The sequence below is a fragment of the Beta vulgaris genome, chromosome 3 (genome assembly GCF_026745355.1).
Source record: "Beta vulgaris subsp. vulgaris cultivar EL10 chromosome 3, EL10.2, whole genome shotgun sequence".
Lineage (NCBI taxonomy): Eukaryota > Viridiplantae > Streptophyta > Magnoliopsida > Caryophyllales > Amaranthaceae > Beta > Beta vulgaris.
In genome coordinates, this window is record NC_079204.1 from 22361332 (window position 1) to 22385467 (window position 24136).

General features: G+C 36.9%; 1 protein-coding gene across 1 annotated transcript; it reads right to left on the minus strand.

The window, feature by feature from the left end:
* Nucleotides 1-1763: 1763 nt before the first annotated feature.
* LOC104884270 (CMP-sialic acid transporter 3) lies at nt 1764-13916 on the minus strand. Its single transcript, XM_010668892.4, has 16 exons — nt 13591-13916; nt 12951-13129; nt 11198-11314; nt 8981-9037; nt 8360-8437; nt 6555-6599; nt 5736-5795; nt 5482-5604; nt 5282-5359; nt 4761-4830; nt 3095-3202; nt 2818-2951; nt 2656-2732; nt 2539-2584; nt 2377-2428; nt 1764-2225 (listed from the first exon to the last, which is right to left on the minus strand). The coding sequence occupies exons 2-15, from the start codon at nt 13116-13118 to the stop codon at nt 2378-2380; spliced, it is 1212 nt and encodes a 403-aa protein (XP_010667194.1). The 5' UTR covers nt 13119-13129; nt 13591-13916; the 3' UTR covers nt 1764-2225; nt 2377.
* Between the last annotated feature and the right edge of the window lie 10220 nt (nt 13917-24136).

Sequence of the window (24136 nt, forward strand, 5' to 3'; positions counted from 1 at the left end):
GAGGAAACATCAAAAAGATATTTAAAAACATTATTTGGATTATCCTTTTTTCGTCGTAGTTCTCTATAATGTTTATATAGTCTTTAGATATCTAATATCGTACAAATGAAAATAAGCTTCTTATCATTCAATAATCATTTTGTATTTCATAAAAATTAGTGACAATATAATCCTTGATAGTGCTCATAGAATTTTCAGCACACGGGGCACTTAATGGTTGTTTAACTTTAATTTGACGTTTCTTTGCTGTAGCATGTATGCTTACTTTTGTATGAATTCCTTCACTTCTGATATGTTTTAGTCCTTGTATATTTTGGTTGCACCATTAATTATAGACATAGTTATATTTTCTGCACATGTAACCATAACAATAACCAGAATGAGATAAAGAGCATTACCTTATATGCATTATGGTCTAATGTGATTTCCCTTGGTATAGTTCTTGCTTGCGGTATTAGCTTATGAATGTCCTGTAGTTGTCCTATTATATCTACTTAAGGGATATTTTTTTTAATAAGGTAATATGATTGCAAGTAGGGGGAAATTGAGGATTTCTCCTTGCAAGGAATGAGACTCGATCCCAAAATATGCAAGATCGGAAGTGATGCCAACATCACTAGACTATCACCTGCTGCTCATTTACTTAAGGGTCATTAACAATGAATAAAGATAAAAGTTGTAACATGTATTTAAATATGAGGCTATATAATAAAGACATAGGGGTACCTGTGAGTTGTACAAATGAGTTACTTGTTTTTCAATCAACTCATAGTCTCTGAACTCAAACTTACCTCTTTTCACACATTTGAGTTCTCTAAATATAGTCGCTTATACATATTACATAATATAACTACCTCCTTAAAAAAAACTATGAAAACTCTTTCCAGACCAATGCTTTGCAAGGTAAGGAATTATCTTTTTTCTCTATAGACTATAATCGCTGACTTATCACATAAGAATACTCCTTATATGACTAATATGAGAATAGGATTTTAAAAAAAGATGAAGCCGAAAACAAATCACTAACTTTGGACGGAGACCATTACTAATCCTAAATATAATATATTTTTATAAAAGATAACATGAAATCAGAAAAACTATAGTAAATGGCAATTTCTTTTATACATTACTTTAACTAGACCATGAGAACTAAATAATGGAAATTTACAACATGCATATTAGCTACACAAAACTCTGCTCAAGTTAGTTGATCAAAAAATATTCCATGATAAAAATATTATTTCAAATATATTAGGGAATTTTTGAGAGAAATCGCTAATTTTCACAAAATTTTAAATATATATTATAAATGTATCATGTTTTGAAATTATTTTAAATACTTTTCAGTGGTATAAAAATTACAATTTCTCAAAATATATATTAAAGGTTATAATCGATTTACTCGACCAAAGTATTTTATTGTAAACTAAACTGTATCTTTTTCTTATCATAAACTCTATCTATGTATTTTTATTAATTTGCAACACTATTTATTTTTAAAAATAATAACATCTCACTTAATAAGTGCAACAAATGATATTTGATAATTGATAAGGACAACAAATGTTACGATCTCGTGCATTGGTTCTCGGACTCTATATAGTTACTATTATATGATTCAGTTTTAGGTTTAGCTTTAGATTTAGATTACATTTAGATTATTTTCAGTATTACTGTTGAAAATCGTTCCAATAAGTCCAAAGTGCAATAACGCAGCTGGTTATTTATTATTTCACTCACAACACACAGAAGGGTAAAAAGAATTTGAAGAAAAGCACATTTATACTCTAGTATTACAATACTTTACGCACTTCTTTTAATCAAAAATCTTGTACCTTACATTAAGCTAGAAGCTCAAGATTTGGCGAATGACAGTAAAGTGTCACCAATAGAACTACAAAATGAGGCAATATGGAAGGGGAAAATTTCTGCACGTAAACCTAGGTAAAAGAATGCTCAAGAATTTAGTGCTGCTAACTTCGTATGATGACGAGCAGGGATTACAGAGAAGCTAGCCAGCGCACCGATATGACTAGCCCCTGATACCACACATTACAGGCATCCCAAACTCCAAATCCAATTCACAAATGCTGTATACATCTATATCAACCAGGAAAGAAGTGATCTGTTCATTTTCTGTTATTCCAGCTTCTGCAGTAAATGGCTGCCATAGTCCGATTTTTACTCGGAAATGTTTCTCCAGTTTATAGCCCCACAATAAAAGTCTGCAATTAAAATAACACAGAAGTGCAACACCAAAATACATATAAGAAATCAGAAGTATGCTAGAAGTAAAGGTCGATGCCACCAAGGCACCAACAAATAGAAAAACAACGGGAAATAAAGCTGGTCTGATTATAAGCAGCAAATAATAACCTCATCTGGGAAGAAGTGGTTGTCTTTCATCAGGGCCTACACGATGACTGGTCTGTAAGGAAAATTTAGAAATGTTATTGAATTGCAAATGAAAGAAGCATCAAGACATGTATATATAAAAAAGAAATATATACAGAAAATATTTTAATGCAAAGTGCCAACCTCCTCATTAGCTCCAGCAGCCATATCTAGGAAGGAGTCCTTTGACCTGAAAGATGAATAAACTACATCAGCCCCCACTAGATTTCTTAAATTTACAGTCAAAATATAACCACCAACCTGAGGTTGTTCTGTACGTCCACCAATTCTACAGTGTCTTCTTGTTCATCTTTTACTTTTGAAAGAGGTGAGAAAAACTGCGGAGGTGAGAAATTAATCAGCAAGAAGAAAGCTTGTCATAGGCAACCCCCTCAATTCCTGTCTTCATTTATAATTAATTACCTGATGCATTGAGATGAAAACTATAGAAATTCCCAAGACAAAGTTCATTGTTAATTTATGACCAAACATTGCAGCAGAAGCTATTCCAGTGAAGATTGTGGCAACAGTTGAAGAATACTTCTTCAAAATTGTATCTGAAACAAAAAATTATCATTCAAGAAATCAAGAGAGCTAAAGGAATATCCACTAGTCCATTAAGCAACAGAGAGATGCCGAAAGCCAACAAAGTACAACTACTAAAGCAGTAAATCAAAGGAAAACTTTAATAAGTGCTTGCCTGCATATTTGAAGAAAAAAGAAGACAATATTCCTTGTGCTGCATTGTTGCATATTAGAAGCATTGTAGCTTTTGAATGTCCCTCAAGAATATTAAAACTGTTTGGGCCTGAAACAAAATTTAAAAGTTTTAGAAAGGAATATCAGCAGAAACACCTACTGCACTTCTCCAAACCCTCTCAAGTAAAAGGGATAAGGTTCCTCAAAGGGTAACACTCTTACCCATAGCATGTGTGTGTTGGGGTGGGGGAGGGGGGGGGGGGTTAAAGATACCCCCAAAGATTGCATTATTCAAGATTAATTGAAAGGTCGACTAATTAAAAATTAATGTGTGAAAGGTTGTATTATTAGAATCAATTATTCCTTTTTCTTAAAACTTATCTTATTGTTTCTGAACTTCTCTTAATTTTTCTGAACTTTCTAAATCGTTCTTAATATTTCTGAAAATAAGTATAGATATGATGAAGAGAATAGACTATAAGGGGGCGTTTGGTTGGGAGTGGGGAAAGGGAAAGGTATCGAGTAAGGGTTAGGAAAGGAAAGGAACCCCAAACCCCCCAATTTACCCATGTGTTTGGTTAGACAAGAGAAAGAGTTACAAAAGTTGACCCTTTACCTCCCTCCCATCTCTTTCTCTCACTTACGCGGGCACCGGTGTCGCCGTCGACCACGCGACTAGCGGCATCTGGGCTGGGGTGGTTGTCTCATAGATGGGCAGGGGTTTTCGGCGGGTGGAGTGGGGTTTTTGGCGGGTGGGGTTGGGTTTTCGAGGGATGGGGTGGGGTTTTCGGCGGGTGCTTTGGAGTTTCGGAGGCTGGTTGTGTCGGGGGTTGTAGCGGGGTGGGGTTGCAGGGGGTTGGCGATGACTCAGGTGGAGGGTGGTGGCGACGGCTCAGGTGGAGGGTGGTGGCGACGGCTCAGGTGGAGGGTAGTGGCGACGGCTCAGGTGGTCGTGGTGGTTGCTTAAGTGGGGTCAGTGGGTCAGCCTGGTGGTGGTGGTGGTGGTCAGTTTTGTTATGGTGTAGAGGGATTTGGGGTTATCCAAAACCTTGGGGGGGACTGGGTAATTCTAAACTGAAAAAATGGGTAAAAGGAAAGGAAAAAAAATCATCAACCAAACATCAAGGGAAACACAAGTTTGGAAACTCTTTCCCTTTCTTCACACCCCTCAACCAAACGCCCCCTAAGTGTTTATAAGTGATAATGTAAAGGTGCTATCATACCTTTTCATTCCCGCTCTTGGAAGATTCAAGTAGAAATGACTTTCCCCATCTAACCCCCCCCCCCTGGTAGCATTGCTCACTTCGAGTGATTTTACTTTTTGGCATGATGCACCTATCTCTAATTTCTCTATATAAGAGAGAATAATTTTCATGCATATCAAAGTGTCCAGTAAAATCCGAGTGATGGAAAGATGTACAATTCACTAAATTTAAGTAACTCATAGAAGTAACAATAATATATTGCAAAAATGATCTTTCACCGACTTCTCATCAGTAGATAGTTATAAAGATTCGCAGAGGTAAAAGGCTTTTGTTCTATTGATTTGCTGTCTTCTTTGTCAAGTTTTGGTAAATGTTTCCCACCCCATAGCACCAACCCCCCCTACCACAAAGAAAATGTTCCAAAAGAAAAAGGCAAAGAATCTGGTGAGCCAGCAATAATACCTTTCACCAATGCAATTCCCACTATGGCTAAAAGGTTGAAGATTGCACCATATCCGTATAAGAATAAGTTCTGCAAAAATATGAAAATGATGTCATACACAAATTAAATCTCAAGGTACTACAACATTTTATCTTCGCCTTCTTTATTGTGAAACATTGCAGCAAAAAAGCAAACATTGGATAATATGTTTAATACTTGATACTCATGTCCTGATACTTCTATCCCTGGTGACAAAACCAAACTTTAAGAGCTGTGATATGATGTAGTCATATTATATGACTACATCATATCACAGCTCTTAAAGTTTGTGACTCATATATGTTGTAGATTATGTTCCTAATCCACCCCCACTAAGATATGGATTTGAAGATTGTCAATGTGTCAAGCATCTGCAATTTATCTAGGGAGATATTTTAGCATTATTGAAGATAAACCTAAGTTTGAGAATATCCAACACCCAGAAGAACTAATGGGATATACGGATGCACACTTAGATCAAAGAACCTTGAATAGGAATTACCTGAAGGTATATGCTCGTATCATATTGGCTCTTTAAAGCATACTCATTAAATACAGAGGCCAAAGATGGGACTGTAACCTGCAGATTGAGTTTGAAAGTTATACACAGGCAACTAGTATATGTTTATAAGAACCTAATAAGGGCGATGATGAAATATCTCCATTCAGAAAACTGAAAAATTATGAAGATATATCACTCACAAAGATCAACGTATAAATGTAGGCTGCTGTTGCAACTGGAACTGCCATTGCAGCAGCACCTTCAGATACGGTACGCATTTGGTTGACACTAATGCCTATGAGTAGCAGAGCGAGAGCCTCCCACTACAAAAACAGCAATGAACAGGAATACAACATTAAAACTAAATGTTCATCTAAAGCATATTTGATGTGAACTATTGCAGCAATCCAGTAGCTATACATTAAACAGTTTTATAACCCATTGGATCACTCACCTGGATAATAGAAAACTTACGTCTCATTACCATCCTTAGCAGAACAGCAATGACCAAAACCTGCGATCGCAAAACAAAAGATAAGCGTTGAAGACAATGTGAAAGTCATGAAAGAAACCTTAATATCACGTAAAGTCGTAAAGGACTAAAGGCATTTAAGAAATAATCTAATCTCCATCAGGTTTTGGTGGGAAAAAGAAAAGCAATACGGAGGAAGGTATATGAAGGACGGAAGTAAAGAACCAAAGAAGAAAAGAGGCACAAAAAAAGCAAGAGAAAAGAGAATGGAACTCCTAAACCAAATATCCATGCTAATTATGTGAACTATTTTGGATTACTACTATTCCACTTAAATCCTGAGCATACTCAATACTCATATTCATTGTGTAGACTTTCTCCCTTTTAATGTTCGTGGGGAAGCTAGGACTAGAAGAAGATAATCATATTTTGAGATAGAGCCATAAAGTAGGGCTCATCAAGTCAGGTAAGACAACACACCTATATATATCTTGCAGCTAACTTGTACATCTGAGTCTCTGACCAGTATATTATACAACAAGGAGAAAAGAGATATGAAAGCTCATACTAGTATTCTTCGACCCACTATGTTCTAAAACATCCAAGTAAGATTTCAAAATAGCTACAATTTCCCTTTTTCCTTTTTTTTGAGGGTGAGTTTTCCCCTTTCCGTAAGATCCCTTCAAGTGTCATGTGTCCGACTCTTGATAGTAACACATAGATTTTTCATTGGAGTGAGTACAAGTTTTTAAAGAAAAGGATAGAACCAAAAGTTAAGTTCTAAAGATCTGCAGGAGTTACCTTCAAATTGCTGAGCATCTTCACCGTCGCAGGATTGAAATATAACTGTATTAGTAGACAACTAGTCAGCAATGCACAACAGTCTCCGAAGCAGAACAATACAAAAAATCAACTAAAAGACCTAGTGCTACAGCTACAAACATTAGCATCAGATGACATAGTAACAACACATTAAACAATGGGAGTGTGCAACCAAACTCCTGGACAGAAAGGGAGAAAGGAATTAAAATAAATGAATAGACACCTAAGACAACACTATAATATTATGCATCCTACTACTAATGAATCATCTGTGCACTCCACTCACTTATAACAACTGGAGAGTTTATCTTCGAATGACAGATGGAACTGCAACTAACTGCATAGCAAATGCTGAACATTGAGAAGGTCCTATAAGTAAAAAAAAATAGGCCATCTATTAATCACACTCCCCCCCCCAAAGTGAAACGGCATTCTAGCGAGTGAAAGAAATATCAACCTAGCCTTCAGCTTCAAATACTCCACGATGCTGTCTCAATCTTTCGATCTAATTCCATGAATTCTCAAATGGTTGCCAATGGGAAGAGAAGCATATTGGCTTCAAAGGATATTACCCAGCAACAGCAATTTCAATGCTTATCAGATGATATTTAATGGGGTTTGAGTAAAATGTAGGTCAGCCAAAGAAATCAAATGGTCTGCAGGGCTGCACCGCTTGGGCAAAGAACCAGGACCATTTATTTGTCTCAAGCAACACTAAACAGAACATCTTTTTCCCTCCCAATGAGGACTGACTGACACTCACATTATGTGACATGCACAGGTTAAGTTAGTTAAAAACATATATCATCACATTGAGCATCTTTTTCATGTGTAAAAGTATTTCCTAATTCAAATATATTAGATTTTTAGACCAGAAAATTTTCATCAGTGATACAGAAAGGCATTGCATGGAGGAATGACTGGCTGTCATCCAAATTTACAAAAGCACAAAAATGAACCGTAGTCTGATAAAGATTTTCCTGGACGGGCCTTGTGAGTGCGAGGGCAAAGAGATACAAGATACACCAGTCTCTTCCACAAAGAAATATTACTACCAAAGTACCAAGTAACATTGCAATTCTAGAGATCCTCTCGAATTTCTCCCACAAATCATCCAGAACAGCCAAAAAAAAAACTGCTATAGTACCTTCTGCAGGGAATGAGACGTTTTGAGAATACAAAAACGATACACATATTACTTATGGTCTCAAGAGATGATACAAATGGCTCGAAGCTGCATAACAGATATGGGTGCAGAACGAGACTCCGTACGCGACGCAACAAAAAGCTTGTTCCACAAGAAGGATGCCAGCTTACAATGCAAGAACAAACAACCATCAAAGAAGCGCGAAATACTAACATATGGTGAAAGTGCCCAATTGGATTTCTGAAGTTGCAGCTTAGTGTTACTATTATACACCAACACAGAGCTTCAATTTGAAACAAAACTATGACTTACTGGAGTACTAAGTACTAACAAAAGATGTTGATGAAGTCATGTTGCCCAAATTTACTCTTAAAACAATCTACTAATGTTTGCTATCACATTGTTCATTTTTCACTAAACTTCCAACACTCGTAAACTAAAACCTAGCAAGTGAGTTTAAAGAACGCCCGGAACTGGAAACTAAAATTCCCCCATTCAGAGTAATACATCTAGCAATTAGGGCAGAAGCTTGAAAAGAAAAATTAGCATGAACATGAAGCAACGAGGACACCAGATGTATGAGTACCTCACATTCACAGATTCTACAATACATCATTGGCAAAATCTAATGCAATACCTGCATAATGAACTTGAGATAGTTGTTAACTGCATATAGAAGTGCTGGAACAGCCAGAAGCACATTGTTGCGAGCAGCCTGAGCAGGTCAGACCAATGGGACAGAGACATATCTGAGTTAGTAAAGGAATGCTTCTCAAACAAGTAAATTGAGCATCATCATGCATACACAGAATGGAAGCTACTTAAGAACTTTTTGATTGCCTAGATAAGGGGTAGGCATTTTACTTGAACTAGGCATGACAGTTGACACAGATGTTGTAACCATATCCAATGACCATTAAACAAAATCAGTCACCCCCAATAGTTGAGACTTGAGATTATTCTAAAATAATCCACAGTTGGGATATTATGCAAAGACAGCCCATAGTTGGGATTATTTTTGTGAATTGTTCCAAAATAAACAGATGCACATCTTTCAAAAAGAACACGGAATATTTTAGTTCAAAAGTTGCATGTACACTTAAAAACAATGCACATTCAGTTTTCACACCCTTCTCAATTCAAACACTCATCGAATTGACCCTGAACCCTAAATCTATCTATACATATATAAGCGACAGTATTTCATGACAGCTAATCATGCCATGTCACTGTATTAAAAAAAGAATTTGGAGAATACCTGAACAAATGTGGAGACGGAAAGAAGAGGCTTTTCTCCAACTTTCTGATGTCTGGCCTGCAAAAATTATTTGGTAGAGCTTGAAATCAATAAAATGACAAATATTCCACAAAGTACAAATTTGAGCAGAAGTGAACCAGAGGTAGACCAAAGTTTTTCTTCTTCTACACAGAAGTGATGACAGAGAAATATGCTACATAGATATTCCAAACAATGATGGCACTTTGACTGCAATGCTTCCTCTAACCAAATTAGGAAAAGACAAAGAAGATGATTAACAAGGTAGACCAGTTGTGAATTGTGAGATCAGAATTACAAAATCATGTCTCACCCTCCAATTATGTTGTTATCCCATGTCTAAGGCACAACCAATGCCTCAAACGGATAAGGATACTTGGGTGAGTGGGTCAATCCAATAGATACAAGAAAAACATAAAAAAAGCTTCCCGTATTTATGTCAGATACTACCTCCAATTTTCAATAGTTGTACCATATTCCTTTTGGGGATGTTTTAAATTGGTTGTACCATTTCCTTATTGGCTAAGGTTTTCTCCTCACATGTGATTTATTTAGTATTTTCATCATACTTTTATCCATCTATCCTTAATATGCGTGTCATTTCCTTTTGGTACAACTATTAGAAAATGGAGGAAGTTCTTCTAATGACACCGACAATATCGAAGAGTCTGAGTAGCATAGATCCCTGACAGAATATATGTTATATAAAGCATGAAGAATATTCAAATTTCAAAAGGATCCAAGAGTGGAAGTAGATAGACATGCATACACTACGCTAGAGTGTAATCACATATCATGCAACCTTCACACCAAGACCTTATATTTCTCTCATGTCACAGTCACTTTTAATTTTGTCAAAAATAAGAAGTTAAATGACATGGACTGGAGCCTCTAGGATATAGCTACATTCAGCTAATGTATCACCATTACCACCCTTAATGTGCCAGAAATCCTATCTAGATAAAAGATGTGCACCAATAATGACCTCGTCTAATGAGGATTCTCTTACTTTACTAATTGAAGCAACGAGTCTTCTGCACAACAGTGATCTCCTCTGAATCTCTGATTACGAAATTACTTATGGGAAAACTTTCTTATAAATACAATAAGCACCAGTGACTCCCTTATATAGATTTGATAAGTTAAGGAGGTTTCTTGAATTTGTTTAACCAAGATCTCATAAGACTCTCTGGCAACTAGCTCATTGCATCTTAGATAGGGTTGTTTCACGCATAAAACTCAATGAAAAGCGAAATATGGTTAAGCAACAATCATAAAGTCACTCCATAGCGAACATAATAAATATATACAATCATTGAATCAGTAGATAAAAATGAAAATTAAATCTATCTTAAAATACTCAATCCGTCCCACCTTAGTTTGAACATTTTCATTTTTGACATGGCCCCGTAATTATTATATTAGTTATCTTACACCCCTTTGGCACACGTTATATCTCTATCAATAAAAAATATACAACTTTCTCTCTCTCATCCAATAAATAAAGGCCCCGTCAACTCCCATCACATCTACTTTTTAATAAAATAATATTTGATAACTACACTACAACTTATCACCTTAAACTATGTGTCCCAAGAAGCATTCAAATCTTTTTCGGATGGAGTAGTAGATTTCTAATACTATCAGATTTCAGAGTAAAGCCAGTTACTACTATAGTTAATAAGATAAACCCAAAACAATATACCTATAACACTAATTAAATCAAATTAGAATATATTGGCTTATACGAAGCTGGCAAACAGATGATGCACTCATGGTCGACAAATTGCATCAGAGACTGCACCACAAATTGCCGGCAATTGTTCATGCAAAGCCACTTGACAGAAGTTCAAGAAACAAATGTAATGTCCCAGGTATAGATTGGGCATGCTCACGACCTGGGTACCCCCACCAAATGTGCCATTTTTCTTCTGTCTCTTCTTCGTTTAATTTTCAAGTGTCTCTCTCCTCTTATGCCCAAAAAGTGGATAAGTGTTAGGTTCTCTGTTAGCGAAGTATGTTACCCATACAGTAAAATGCATACAAGAAGTCATGATCCCAACTCCAATACAACAAAAACAAGGGGGAAAGATAGCGGGAGCAGATGGAAGAGATCTGTGCAGAGTTTGACAAGAAATTTCCAAAAAAAACAAAAGAAATTTAAAAGGTAGACATAATCATAGCTATAAAAATTGTTACCTGGATTAGAAGCATAACAATTGCAAAGATGACCTTTGTAACCTCGGTCAAGAAGTTGACACTGACTGGGCTAAAGTTAAACTTTCCATCTACCTTGGACATGTAAACAAGAACAGGCTGGCAAAAGAAAGACACGCATGCCCATTGTTAACTCATACCCAAAAGAAGACAGAATTGAGAACTTAATGCAGCTAAAGGCCTTACTCCGATGTGGATCATGACCATTCATCTTATCACTATTTTTGTGTTTCAATTAAGACGACACAGTTTTTACCCTTACACTGAAAGTATAGGCTTTTTTACATGTTGAACATAATTGTATGTTTTATACTGTGTTTGGGCCTTTAAAGGGGTTTCAATGTAAGGGTTAATAATTGGCTGCATTATTTCATTAATTAATTCATTACGGATACTTACTGAGCTTTTACTTGACCTCCGAGTATAGTTGTTCCCAAAGAGTAATTGGTTGTTTTCATGCCACGAGTGAGAAGCCAAAAACATGTTGTGTGCGTCGATTATTAGATATTGATGGAGAGTTATACTAAAACCTCGGTTGTCTTAACCAAAAATATAGATTGTGAATTATTTTATCTTGTGTTCGCGAGTTGCGACATTCAAAAGATCCTCTTAGCTTGGAAATTAAGAGTTAATTTCACAAACCTAATCAATTTTTATCCAAACTCTATGTTGTAAATCATCTAGAATTCACACGGTTTCGGTTCAACTAATAAGCACAAAAAAGAGAGTGATTGCATCAGAGATTAAAAGGAAAATTTTGTAGATTTTGTGCGTCTACAAAGCACCAAAATCGAGAAGATGATGAATCAGGTTCCATTGTTGTTTTAAGAGTTGTAAAATCATGGACATTTTTTTGTAGATTTAGTAATTTTGGTCCACAATTTTGTATTATGATTTGTTAGTTGAGGTGGTGACTTGGTGTCCAAAAAAAATTACTATTCATAAAATGTGCAAGCAGCTAGTGATTTTCAGATTGGTGTTGGGTAGATAACACTTTGGTTTATTACCTTTGGATTAACCTTCGACTTTCAGATTTGGATGAGATTTACAAAGAAGATAAGTCCATGTCAAATTGTTTGGTCAACCTTGATTGAGAACGTACAAGTTTAAAATTTGCTTCATGTATTGTTATTGTTCGGTTTCCCATATTGCTTCTATGCGGCCACTCTACCGCTCGTGTTTGTTCGTTCGTGCTTACTGTCAAAAAGCTTGGTGCTACTATTCTTACTTATTATTGACAATGGTTGATATTACTGGTTCTCTTATAAATAATATGGAGTGCCTTGTCATGATGAATGAGGCGATTGAGGTCAGTGAGAAAGCTATTATCAATGTTGGTAAGTCTAATCCCGAGAAATAAATCTAATTTTCGTGATTGTTGTTCATTTATCTTCTCAACCAAATATCTTCTCAAATAGCTTGGTGTTACTATTATTACTTATTGACAATGGTTGATATTACTGGTTCTCTTAGAAATAATATGGAGTGACTTGTCATGGTGAATGCGACAATTGAGGTCAATGAGAAAGCAATTACCAATGTTGGTAAGTCTAAAACCCGAGAAATAAATCTAATTTTTGTGATCGTTGTTCATTTATCTTCTCAACCAAATATAAGTTCCATGCATTATACCATATTCAAATTTCTAAGTTAGAGAAAGCATTTTGGATCATAAATAAAGAATTCGAGTAAATCAAACTTAGACAACTTCTAACTGGAATGCATTGCCACTTACCTGCAAACCAACAAGAAAACAATCCCCGACAACCAAGAGGACATTAAGGACGCGTTGCTTGGATGAAACCTTACTCCTATGTCGATCATAGGCCCTTGATACGGTTTTGGAACTCGGAGACAACAATTTTGAGCGGCACACACTACATTCTATCACTCCGTTCTTCATTGCTTCTACCACTAAATCATAAATGAATAAAAAAATCAGCAAAACATAGAAACATGTCAAACTATATAACTGGATTCAACATACTTAGATCTAATATCAAACCATAAAGCAACTCATACACCATTATCATAGTAAAGTTAAAAGTTCACATTTTCATCAGCTCAACTACATTATTATATATACTTAAAAGTTAATATAAAGTTCAATCAGATCCCATCTATAATTAAATTTAAACTAATAAAAAGAACCCCAATAAAAGCAATCAATTCTTCACTCTTGTGAAATTACTAATGCACCGACGCCGACAAAATGATGAACTAATTACTGCAATTAATACAATAACAAGCAAAAATCACATCTTGTTCAATTAAAACTCAAAAACTAATCCTTTGTACTAATCTTTTCACCCCCAAATCACGCAATTAATCAAAGCTAAAAGTTCAATTAATAAAAAATAAACGACTAAATTTACCTCAAAATGAACTTCTCCGACTTGCAGTGCAATTTCTCCGGTCAGATCGCACCGTCGAAGTGTGAAAATTGGGGAAAATTCTTGGATCAAAGTAAAACGATTCAAAAATTGGGGATTATTTCGGGAATTAGGTAATGTAATTGAGCTGAATTACGAGCTAAATTGAATCAAAAAAATTAGGCACGACCGACTGTAAGAGAGAGAGAGATGCGAAGCATATGCAGAGAGAGAAAACTCGTGGGAGTTTTATTTGGTTCAAAGCCACTTCTCTCTCTTTCTTTCTTTCTCTCTTTCTTAAGTTTATTTTGAAGTTGCTTAGAAATTACATCATATATTCATATCATATTATTAATATAATGTAATGATAATATGATATAATAGGAATAGAAGTATTTGATTTCCGATTTAAGCAGTGATACGTTGATGGTTATAGAAAGGAAAATAATACTTGTGAATTATGATACTATGGTAGTTGTGGCCAACCACGTTGTGTCATTTTTTTGACTAGGAGGGGGTGTAAGTATTTGGTAGACAGTAATTAGTGATGATTGGCCGATTAATTAGATTAGTAAAAAATATGTTGTTTATCGATAAATTTGTAATAATTATAACTTATAAAAATTCACCATATACATTTTAATTTTTGAAAATTCAACAAAGACTTCCGACTTTTACATAAGTAACACAACATACTCTTTTGATTACAAAAGGCTAAGTTATTAGCCTCTAATTATCCCTTCAACTTTAATTAAAATTAATTATATTCTGATCGATTTTCTTTTCTGTAAGAGAATAAATATACTTACCTATTATTGTAAATCAATCTTAAATTCATTAGAGGAGATTATGCCTAATTTTAGTTATATAGATGAAATCATGTTGATTATTTGATATAATTTAAAGATTTGATTTTGATTCTAGATTTCAATAATAAATTAAGATATCCAAATCAATCTTAAAATCATGAGAGGAAATTATGTGTAGCTTTAGAGATTGATGCCAATGGTGTAGTTTGATAGCAGATTATGTTTATAATTGATAGAAAATCATATTTATGATCAAATCAACTAAAGGGTATTTTGTGGAAGGTAATAAATCACAAAAAAGTAGTTAAATCATGTTTGATATTGATTACATATGTTGTACGTATGATATCTAAATAACAATTTTTTAAGATAATATTATCATTTTCATAGAATCTTACGATCTTGTGATTCGATTATACCGATTCGATCCTACTTATGTCATCGATCTTAAATCCTAACCCTGATTACATTTGATACTACAACACAATTTCAACAAACACCTTTACCATCATCAACACCACAACAACAAGCTTCAAAACCTGCCTGAGAGTAAAGAAAAAAATGAGGATCGAATAGAATCAGAGGAAGAAGCCGAAGGAGAAAGAGATTTTATAATACCTTGTTTTGCCAATTTAATTTTAAAGTTTTAAAGTCATTAATTACTCCCTCCTTAGTTTACTCATTCGATTTTTCTTGGTCTATAAGAGGTTTATTTGATCAACCATTAATATATTTAATTATGCGTTAGTAAAATTTATAAATATTGATAACTCAAATCTACATATTGGAACGAATCTAAGTGGATCCTACATGATAATCTTTAGTGCTATATATATTAACTTTAAAATACTATGAAAGTTAAAGAATTTTAGCTTTGAAAAGGCAAAGAGGTAAACTAATTAAAAGTGTAGTTAGGCTCGTAAACCTTCACTAGTAGAAAATTACCCTATTGTTGCTATTGAATTGTTGCGGTTTTAGCTATATGCAACAATAGACTGCGAGAAAAGACCCTTCAAAATAATAAATTGATGTGGTTCAAAACGTCACCAATAGATTAAATATATTGGTTTTATATAACCAATAGTTGCGATTTCTTAGGAACTGAAGTAATATCTTGCATTTCTTTCTAGAACCTGTTAGGGTTTGTCAACCCACTTTCATTTCCACAGTACTCTTTTCACTCCTCACTCTTTCTCTTTCTGCTCAAAATGTTGAGAACACATCCAACGTACAATTTGCTCCTATTAATTGCTAATGTGGCAAGTACTTGTCTCATAACTTGTTTAAATATAAATTGGATCGTAGGCAGTGGATCAACTGATCATATATGCTCAAACATGTATTTATTGGATTCTTATCATTTATTTGATAAAAAGCCTGACGTAATCATTGTTGATGATGGTAAAAGTGTGGAAGTAAAACACAGTCATTGTGAAATTGGAGAATGGTGTTTCTGTAATACTCCGTATTTTTGGAATTAATTCGTAATAATTAAGAAATACCAAGAAAATAATAAAAAGGTATTTTAATATTATTTACAGAATATTAAGAATATAATAATATTAATACGAGTCGGTTGTGTTAATTTCGGATTTATAAAGGCTAAACCGAGTTCACCCGATTTAGGGTTACCACTTTTGGAAGGGTATAAAAAGGGAAAGTAAGAGGAGAAATTTCAGAAAACCCTAAGTTTCCCTTTCTCCTCTCAGCCGTCATCCTCTTCTTCTCTCTCAATTTCTCTCTCTTCTCTCGCTGGTCTTCTCTCTCGCTGGTCTCCTCTCTCGCACGTTCTTCCTCGTCTCTCCCTCTCTCGTGGTTCGTCCCTCTCTTCGTCTCCCTCGCTGGGTTCCTTCGCGGATCCTCGTCGGGGTGTGCGAGCAAGGGGCGCGGCACAAGCGAGCGTGCTGGTGTGTGGGTGAGAAGACGAGGGTCGTGCGAGACGAGCGCACGACGAAGTTGGATCGAGGCTGTGCGAGCGAACGGATTTGTGCGGAGTGGCGAGTGCGAGGGAGTCCGCGAGCGACGAATCTTTGAGGGTGCTGTGCGAGGCTAGCTGCTGCTGTCGACGACGCGGGTTTGTGCAAAGTGGGGCTGTGCAACGACAAAGGCTGGAGCGAGGTTCGAAGGCTGGTTCGAGTGCTGAGCGACGAGCGACGAGGTGCTGCATGGGCTGCGCGAGTGCTGCGGTGCGTTCGAGCGTGGTGGTGCGAACCAGGCAGTAGTGCGCAAGTGTTGTGTGCCGTTGCCGGAAATCGGTCGCCGGAACTTGATTTCCGGCGAGCTTAACGGTATAAAACATTTTTATATTGAATATTATATTAAGTTTAATTATAATTTATGTTTTCACAATTATGTTAAATTATAATTAATTAATTAATAATTCAAGTTAATGAGTTCATTTTATTATTCTGACTATAAATTGCGAATATAACTTTTGGACATAATACTGGATTGGACCTAAGAGTTTTGGACATAAGATTTTGGACATAAAACATGGTTGGACTTATAATTTAACTGATTTGGTAAAGATAGTGGACTAATGACACTAACTAATATTAGTATATTCACTAGCTTTGACTCCTAAAAAAACGTTAAACTCTTTATAATAAGAAAAGTAACGAAAATTCTTAAACAAGGGGTTTATTAATCGTTTACTTCGAATCATTAAACCGTATAGTCTTAGTTACGTAGTAGTTGTAAATATTACCAACGACGTCACTAAAGCTTTTATTTAACGGTTTTAGGTCCCAATTTAATAAGCGGAACGTTCGATTAAGACAGCGAAAATTCTCCGTTACAAGGTACGTACGCGTACCAGTTTAATCCCAAGTATTAGTATCATGATTAGGTTGCAATCTATGTTATTGGAACCTAGAAGCATGATAGGGAACGTTTGATTGATTGAGATTGTCTGGTTAGACATTTGTAATTGAAATCGATATGTTGCATTGGAATGCGTAATTCTATCGTAGTATAAACAAGAGCATTTTTAATCTATCCATAGTGTAACAAGGTTGTTACAAGAGATATGATTCGAGCATTGTAACTAAGAGGACAAGTAAATGATTCTATGTATCCATAGTGTAACAAGGTTGTTACAGGAGATACGATTTGAGCATTTAACTAAGAGTACAGGTAAATGATTCTATGTATCCATAGTGTAACAAGAGTGTTACAAGAGATACGATTTGAGCATTGTAACTAAAAGAACAGGTAAATGACTATATGTGGTTATGAAATGAATGGTTAATATTAAAATGAATTATGGCATATCTTGTAGCTGGACTCCCTACAAGTGATGAACAATGGGGGGAGTGTGGGACTTGTCCTACGCTCCAACGCAGGCCTACTGTGACGACAGTAGTGTCCTTATATTTTTGACACTCAAGTAGGCGGAAGGTTCCGTTCGATCTTGGGGGTATGCATATTAAGGTGATGGGTGTGAGACGGAACAAAACCGTATTTGCATTTCATCTAACAGTCCTAGTGTCTGTTAAGGATTCAGTAGCCCGTATGATTCTAGTAAGATGACGGTGCCCGTTCGATGCCAATTAAAGATTAAAGATATAAAGGTTAAAGGATGTAAAATAATGTAGCACCATGCTTAAGATTGTTCATGTGTGCATCATTTATGCTTATATGTATTCATTGGTTCATTACGTACTCAGCATAGCTGATTGTGTGTTATTATGTGTTTGATGAACTGCGATGAACCATTGATGCTACAATGGGGAGCAGACTAGGTGTGCTGGTGTTGCCGCATAATTTCGAGCATACGGGGATTAGGCTTTGGTATTTACATTAAAGCATTTTGAAATAAATATTATTGGTTTTTCTAAGACTTATGTATGGTTTGTGGTTTGAATGAAAGGGGTCATTGATGATTCCCGAGTTGTATTTATATTTTAATTCCGCTGCATTTTAGTTTTCAAGTTAATGTTTTAAGTTATCGTTAACTCTTATTATGCCTTGCGTTCCATCGCGGCGGTAACGCCCCCGAGGTCGACGCGACGCAGCAGTGGTAGGCGCGTGTGGATTTCGGGGGTGTTACAGTTTCATTGGACAAAGTGTTGCATGTACCAGGTAATCAGGTATACATTTCAATTTAATATCTACACGCAGGTTGTATATAGATATGAATTGTGATATTATATTCTCACATGATAAGTGCATACTCCAAGGACCTTCACAAACAAGTTCTCTGGTTCTTGGTAAGTTGGATGTTGGGCTCTATGCAGTTGAAAGTGGAACATCTTCTACCAATCAGTCGTCTATCAACTCGGCAATTCAAGAAGAAGCTAAACTCTGGCACCTCATACTTGTTCATTTACCATTAATAAATTTCATCATTTGAATCCTAAGTTTTCTGCTAATAACAATTGTCATGATCGACAGTATTTGCCAAGTATGTCCTAAAGCAAAGCAGACTAGGAAAGCTTTTTCTATCAGTACTAGCACTAGTTCTTTGTGCTTTGAGCTACTATATGTAGATGTATGGGGACCTTACAAGGTCAAAACGTATGACGATTGTACATATTTTCTCAATGTGGTTGATGATATATGTCTAGGCACACTTGGACTTTCTCATGAAGAATAAAACTGGTGTAATAGATATTTTGGAGTATTTGGTGGCTTTGATTCATAATCAATTTCATGTTTCTGTGAAGACTATTAGAACAGACAATGTTAAAGAATTGTGCGTGTAATCCCCCGTAAATTTATGGATTTTATAAATATATTTTAGTATATATATATATATTTATATTTATATATAATTTGGTTCAAAATAATTTATTTATTTAAAAAGTTGACTTTTTGAAAGTCAAAGGATTTATTTTAAGGATTTAAGGAAGTTAAAATATTTTGTTAAGGCAAGTTTTGAAAAATATTTGAAATACTATTTGAATTTGGAAAAGGATTTTAAATGGGCTTGAGGAATCCAAATACTAATTAGACTAGGAAAAGAAACCTCTAGTAATGTTAGAAGTTTATTCATCAATCATATTCATCATTCAATCCTACTTAAAACCCAATTGTCTTTTCCTAAGCCCAAAGGGAAAACTTACTTATAAATACACTATACCTAAATATTTTACCCACACAAAATTCTCTTTCCTCCCTCCTCAAAGAATCGGCCACCGTTGTCTTCTCCATCTTTACGTTTTTCCATTTCTTCTTTTCTTCTCTTCCAAGAAACACTTTCTTCCTCCACAAGAAGTTCCATAACTCCACACCACCACCATTACCGCCGACCAAGTGACTTCCGGTTGCCACTGCTGCCACTTCCGCGGTCGGGGATTCAAAGAATCAAGTTTTGATTAACGATATATGTTCGAAAACCTTTAAGGATACTTTATGATATTCCTTGTTATGGTTGTGACGTCTCATGTGAGATGTTTGTGTTGCAAGTCAATAAAGACTTAATATTTGTTCGTGACAACTGCTTGCTATATGTGCAATGTGTATTGGTTAAGAAAGGACAGGATGATGTGTGTCACTGAGATAGCTATTATGTTATTTTCAGCGTAGAATGGTTCGGGAGGGAGGCACGCCTGAAACCTCTCTGAATATCGAGCAATCGATACGTGACTTGGTGCAAATCACTGCCAACCTAGCCCAAGGTCACAATCGTGAAGGGGATTTATCCGAAAAGGTTGCCCGTAGGAACCCACCAATACTGAATGGGAAAGGGGGACCTGAAGAATTAGAGAACTGGGTTGGGGAATTCGATAAACTTTTCTTCACCTTATCCTGCCCTGATGAGAAAACTGTGCCCTTAGCGAGCTACTACCTTCAGGGAGATGCTCATTTCTGGTGGACCCAAGCTAAGAGCAACCTCCTGAGTCAGCCTGGTTTTGGGTGGGAAACTTTCAAAAAGGCCTTAAGGGACAAGTATTCCCTCCATACCTTAAGAAGCAGAAACCCAGGAATTTATGATGTTGGAACAAGGGACTCTGTCTGTTGAGGAGTACTACGGAAATTCATCGAGCTGATGAGATTTGCCCCGGAAATAGCACCTACTGAGGAATCTAAAGCCTCACGTTTCGAACTAGGACTTACCCTTGACCTGCAAGGAAGACTAGGGGGAGATACATTCACCTCTTTAGATCATGTGTTTGGCAAAGCTGCTCATCTTTATGCCATCAGGAAGAGAGAGGAAGGGGGTAAGCAGGGTGAGAAACGAAAAGATAATCCAAACCCTGAGGTCCAGAAGTTTGAGAAGAAGCATAATGGGAACCAAAACCATCAAGACCCTCAAAGGAATTTCGGTAAGGGACCCAATAACAACAACGCTAATCCCAACAACAATAACCGCAATAACAACACCAATAACCGCAGATCTGAGCGTGTGTATAGGTGTAGAAAGTGCCCTAACAACCATCCTGGTAGAGACTGTGAGGGTAACAAGGTGGAATGTCGAGAATGCGGGAAATTGGGACATAGGGCATATGAGTGCTACTCGAAGAACAAACTGAACCCCAATGGCCAAAAGAATGGGAATTATGGGGACAAGCCCCGAAATGGAAATGGAAACGGGAATGGAAATGGGGGAAGTGCTTACAATGGGAATTCTAACTACTCCAAGCCTTAACCAACACCAATAATCAGACATCTAATGGGAACAATGCAACCAATTCCCAAGATAAGGGCAAGGGAAGCTGTATATGATGTCGACTAGAGAACAAGAGGCTCGAAGGGATGTTGTCTCGGGTACATTTTCTATCAACTCCACTCCTGTTAAAGTATTGTTTGATTCTGGAGCATCATTGTCATTTATTGCCCATTCAACTGTTAGGACTTTAACATTGATCGAGTCTGAGTCGATTTCTATGCCTATAGTCATTCCGTCTGGGAGACTGTTAATTGCTCTAAAAATTTCTAAAAGTGCCACTGAAAATAGGAGAGAGTTTCTTTCCTTCTGACCTGATAGAGTTTAACTTATCAAACCTAGACTTATTTTGGGGATGGATTGGCTTGGAAAGTACATGGCTAAGATAGACTGCGATGCGCAGAAAGTGGAACTGAGAGATCCTTCGGGAAAAAGAGTGTCATATAGGAGAATACCTCGAGAACCGGATTAAGAGTTAGTGTCAATGCCTTACAACTTAAGAACTACGTAGACAAGGGATGGCCTCTATTTATGTGTTCGGTGAGAAGATTGAGGATGATCCGTTAGCCTGAGGATGTGCCATAGTCCGAGAGTTCCAGGATGTTTTTCCTGAAGATATACCTGGTATGCCACCAAGGAGAGATGTAGAGTTCACCGTTGACCTAGTACCTGGGACTGGACCAATTTCGAAAGCCCCATATCGAATGGCTCCAGCAGAAATGAACGAGTTGAAAAACCAGTTGGAGGAACTACTAGACAAAGGGTATATTAGACCTAGCATGTCACCATGGGGAGCACCCGTCTTATTTGTGAAAAAGAAGGATGGTAGTTTGAGGTTGTGTATAGACTATCGAGAGTTGAACAATGTCACTGTGAAAAACAAGTACCCTTACCTAGGATTGATGACTTGTTCGACCAACTTCAGGGTGCGGGGATGTTCTCCAAAATAGACTTAAGGTCAGGTTACCATCAATTGAGGATTGTTGATCATGATATACCTAAGACTGCTTTCAGGACTAGATATGGCCACTATGAGTTTACGGTATGCCTTTTGGGTTATCTAATGCACCTGCAGTTTTCATGGACCTTATGAATAGGATCTTTCGACCCTACCTCGAAAATTTGTCGTTGTGTTCATAGACGATATACTGATCTATTCTAGGAGCAAGGAGGACATGAGGGTCATTTGAGAGTCATTTTGCAGACACTTAGGGACAACCAACTATATGCGAAGTTTTCGAAATGTGAATTTTGGTTGGAAAGAGTGTCATTTTTGGGTCACTTTGTCTCCAAGGAGGGTGTGTCAGTGATCCTGCAAAGATCAAAGCCGTGAGTGAATGGCCTACTCCAAAGAATGTCAAGACATAAGAAGTTTCTTGGGTTTAGCCGGTTACTATAGGAGATTTGTGAAAGACTTCTCCAAAATAGCAAAGCCCTGACCACTTTGATGAAGAAGGGTTGTAGGTTTAACTGGAATGAGGACAGTGAGAAAGCCTTTCAAACGCTCAAAGAAAGGTTAACATCAGCCCCTGTCCTAACCTTGCCTAATGGGAATGAGGGATATGATGTGTATAGTGATGCGTCCAAGAATGGGTTGGGTTGTGTTCTTATGCAAAATGGGAAGGTCATAGCTTATGCGTCTCGCAGTTGAAGCGTATGAAGTCAATTACCCAACACACGACTTAGAATTGGCCGCAATAGTGTTTGCCCTAAAAATCTGGAGACACTACCTTTACGGGGTGACTTGTCGAATCTTCACTGATCACAAAAGCCTCAAATACATCTTCACCCAGAAAGACCTTAACATGAGACAGCGCAGATGGTTAGAGCTCATCAAGGACTATGACTTAGACATCCAGTACCATGAGGGTAAAGCCAACGTCGTTGCTGATGCGTTAAGTCGCAAGTCTAGCCATAGCCTGAATACATTAGTCGTTGCCGACAAACTTTGTGAGGAGTTTCTCTAGACTCCAGATAGAAGTTGTTCATGAAGGGGAGGTAGAAAGATTGCTGAGTGCCTAACCATCGAGCCAACTTTCTAGACGAAATAAGAGGAGTCAACCTGGGGATGTGAAGCTTGAGCGAGTCAAAGCAAAGCTTAAGGAGGGAAAGCAGAAGGGTTTGCGATCCATGAGGATGGAAGCATAAGATATAAGGGTAGGTGGTGTGTCGCACAAAATGTGAAGATTGAAACAAAAGATAATGGGTGAGGGTCATAACACGACTTATTCCGTCCACCCAGGGGGAGATAAGTTATAAGGACCTCAAGAAGATGTTTTGGTGGCCTGGGATGAAAAGAGCAGTAGCTGATTTGTTTCAAATGTCTAACGTGCCAGAAAGTCAAAAGTGAACACAAGAGACCTCAAGGAAAGATTCAACCTTTAGACATTCCGACATGGAAATGGGACTCGATATCCATGGATTTCGTTGTAGCCTTACCTAGGAGTCGGGGAGGCAATAATACCATATGGGTGATAGTGGATAGACTAACCAAAACAGCAAGGTTCATACCTATGAAAGATACGTGGAGTATGGAAGCCTTAGCCAAGGCTTATGTGAAAAATGTCATTCGATTGCATGGAGTACCCACGAGTATAGTATCAGATAGAGATTCGCGATTCCTTTCGAATTTCTGGAAAAAGGTCTAGGAAGCATTTGGTAGTGAGCTATTGATGAGTACACTTTTCACCCAGCTACAGACGGTCAAACCGAAAGAACTATTCAGACCTTAGAGGACATGTTGCGAGCTGTGCCTTAGAATACCAAGGATCATGGGAAGACCATTTGGACCTCATAGAATTCTCATACAACAACAGCTACCATGCTAGTATTAAGATGGCACCATTTGAAGCACTATATGGGAGAAAGTGTCGTAGCCCTTTGTGTTGGAACGACATTAGTGAGACTGTGGTGTTAGGACCTGAGATGATTCAGGAGACAGTGGATCAGGTGCGATCATTCAAGAAAAGATTAAGGCTGCACAGGACAGGCAGAAATCCTATGCGGATCAGAAGCGAAGGATGAGAATTACGAAGTCGGGGAAAAAGTATTGCTTAAGGTGTCTCCAATGAAAGGAGTGATGCGATTCGGGAAAAAGGGGAAGCTAAGCCCTAAATTCATAGGACCTATG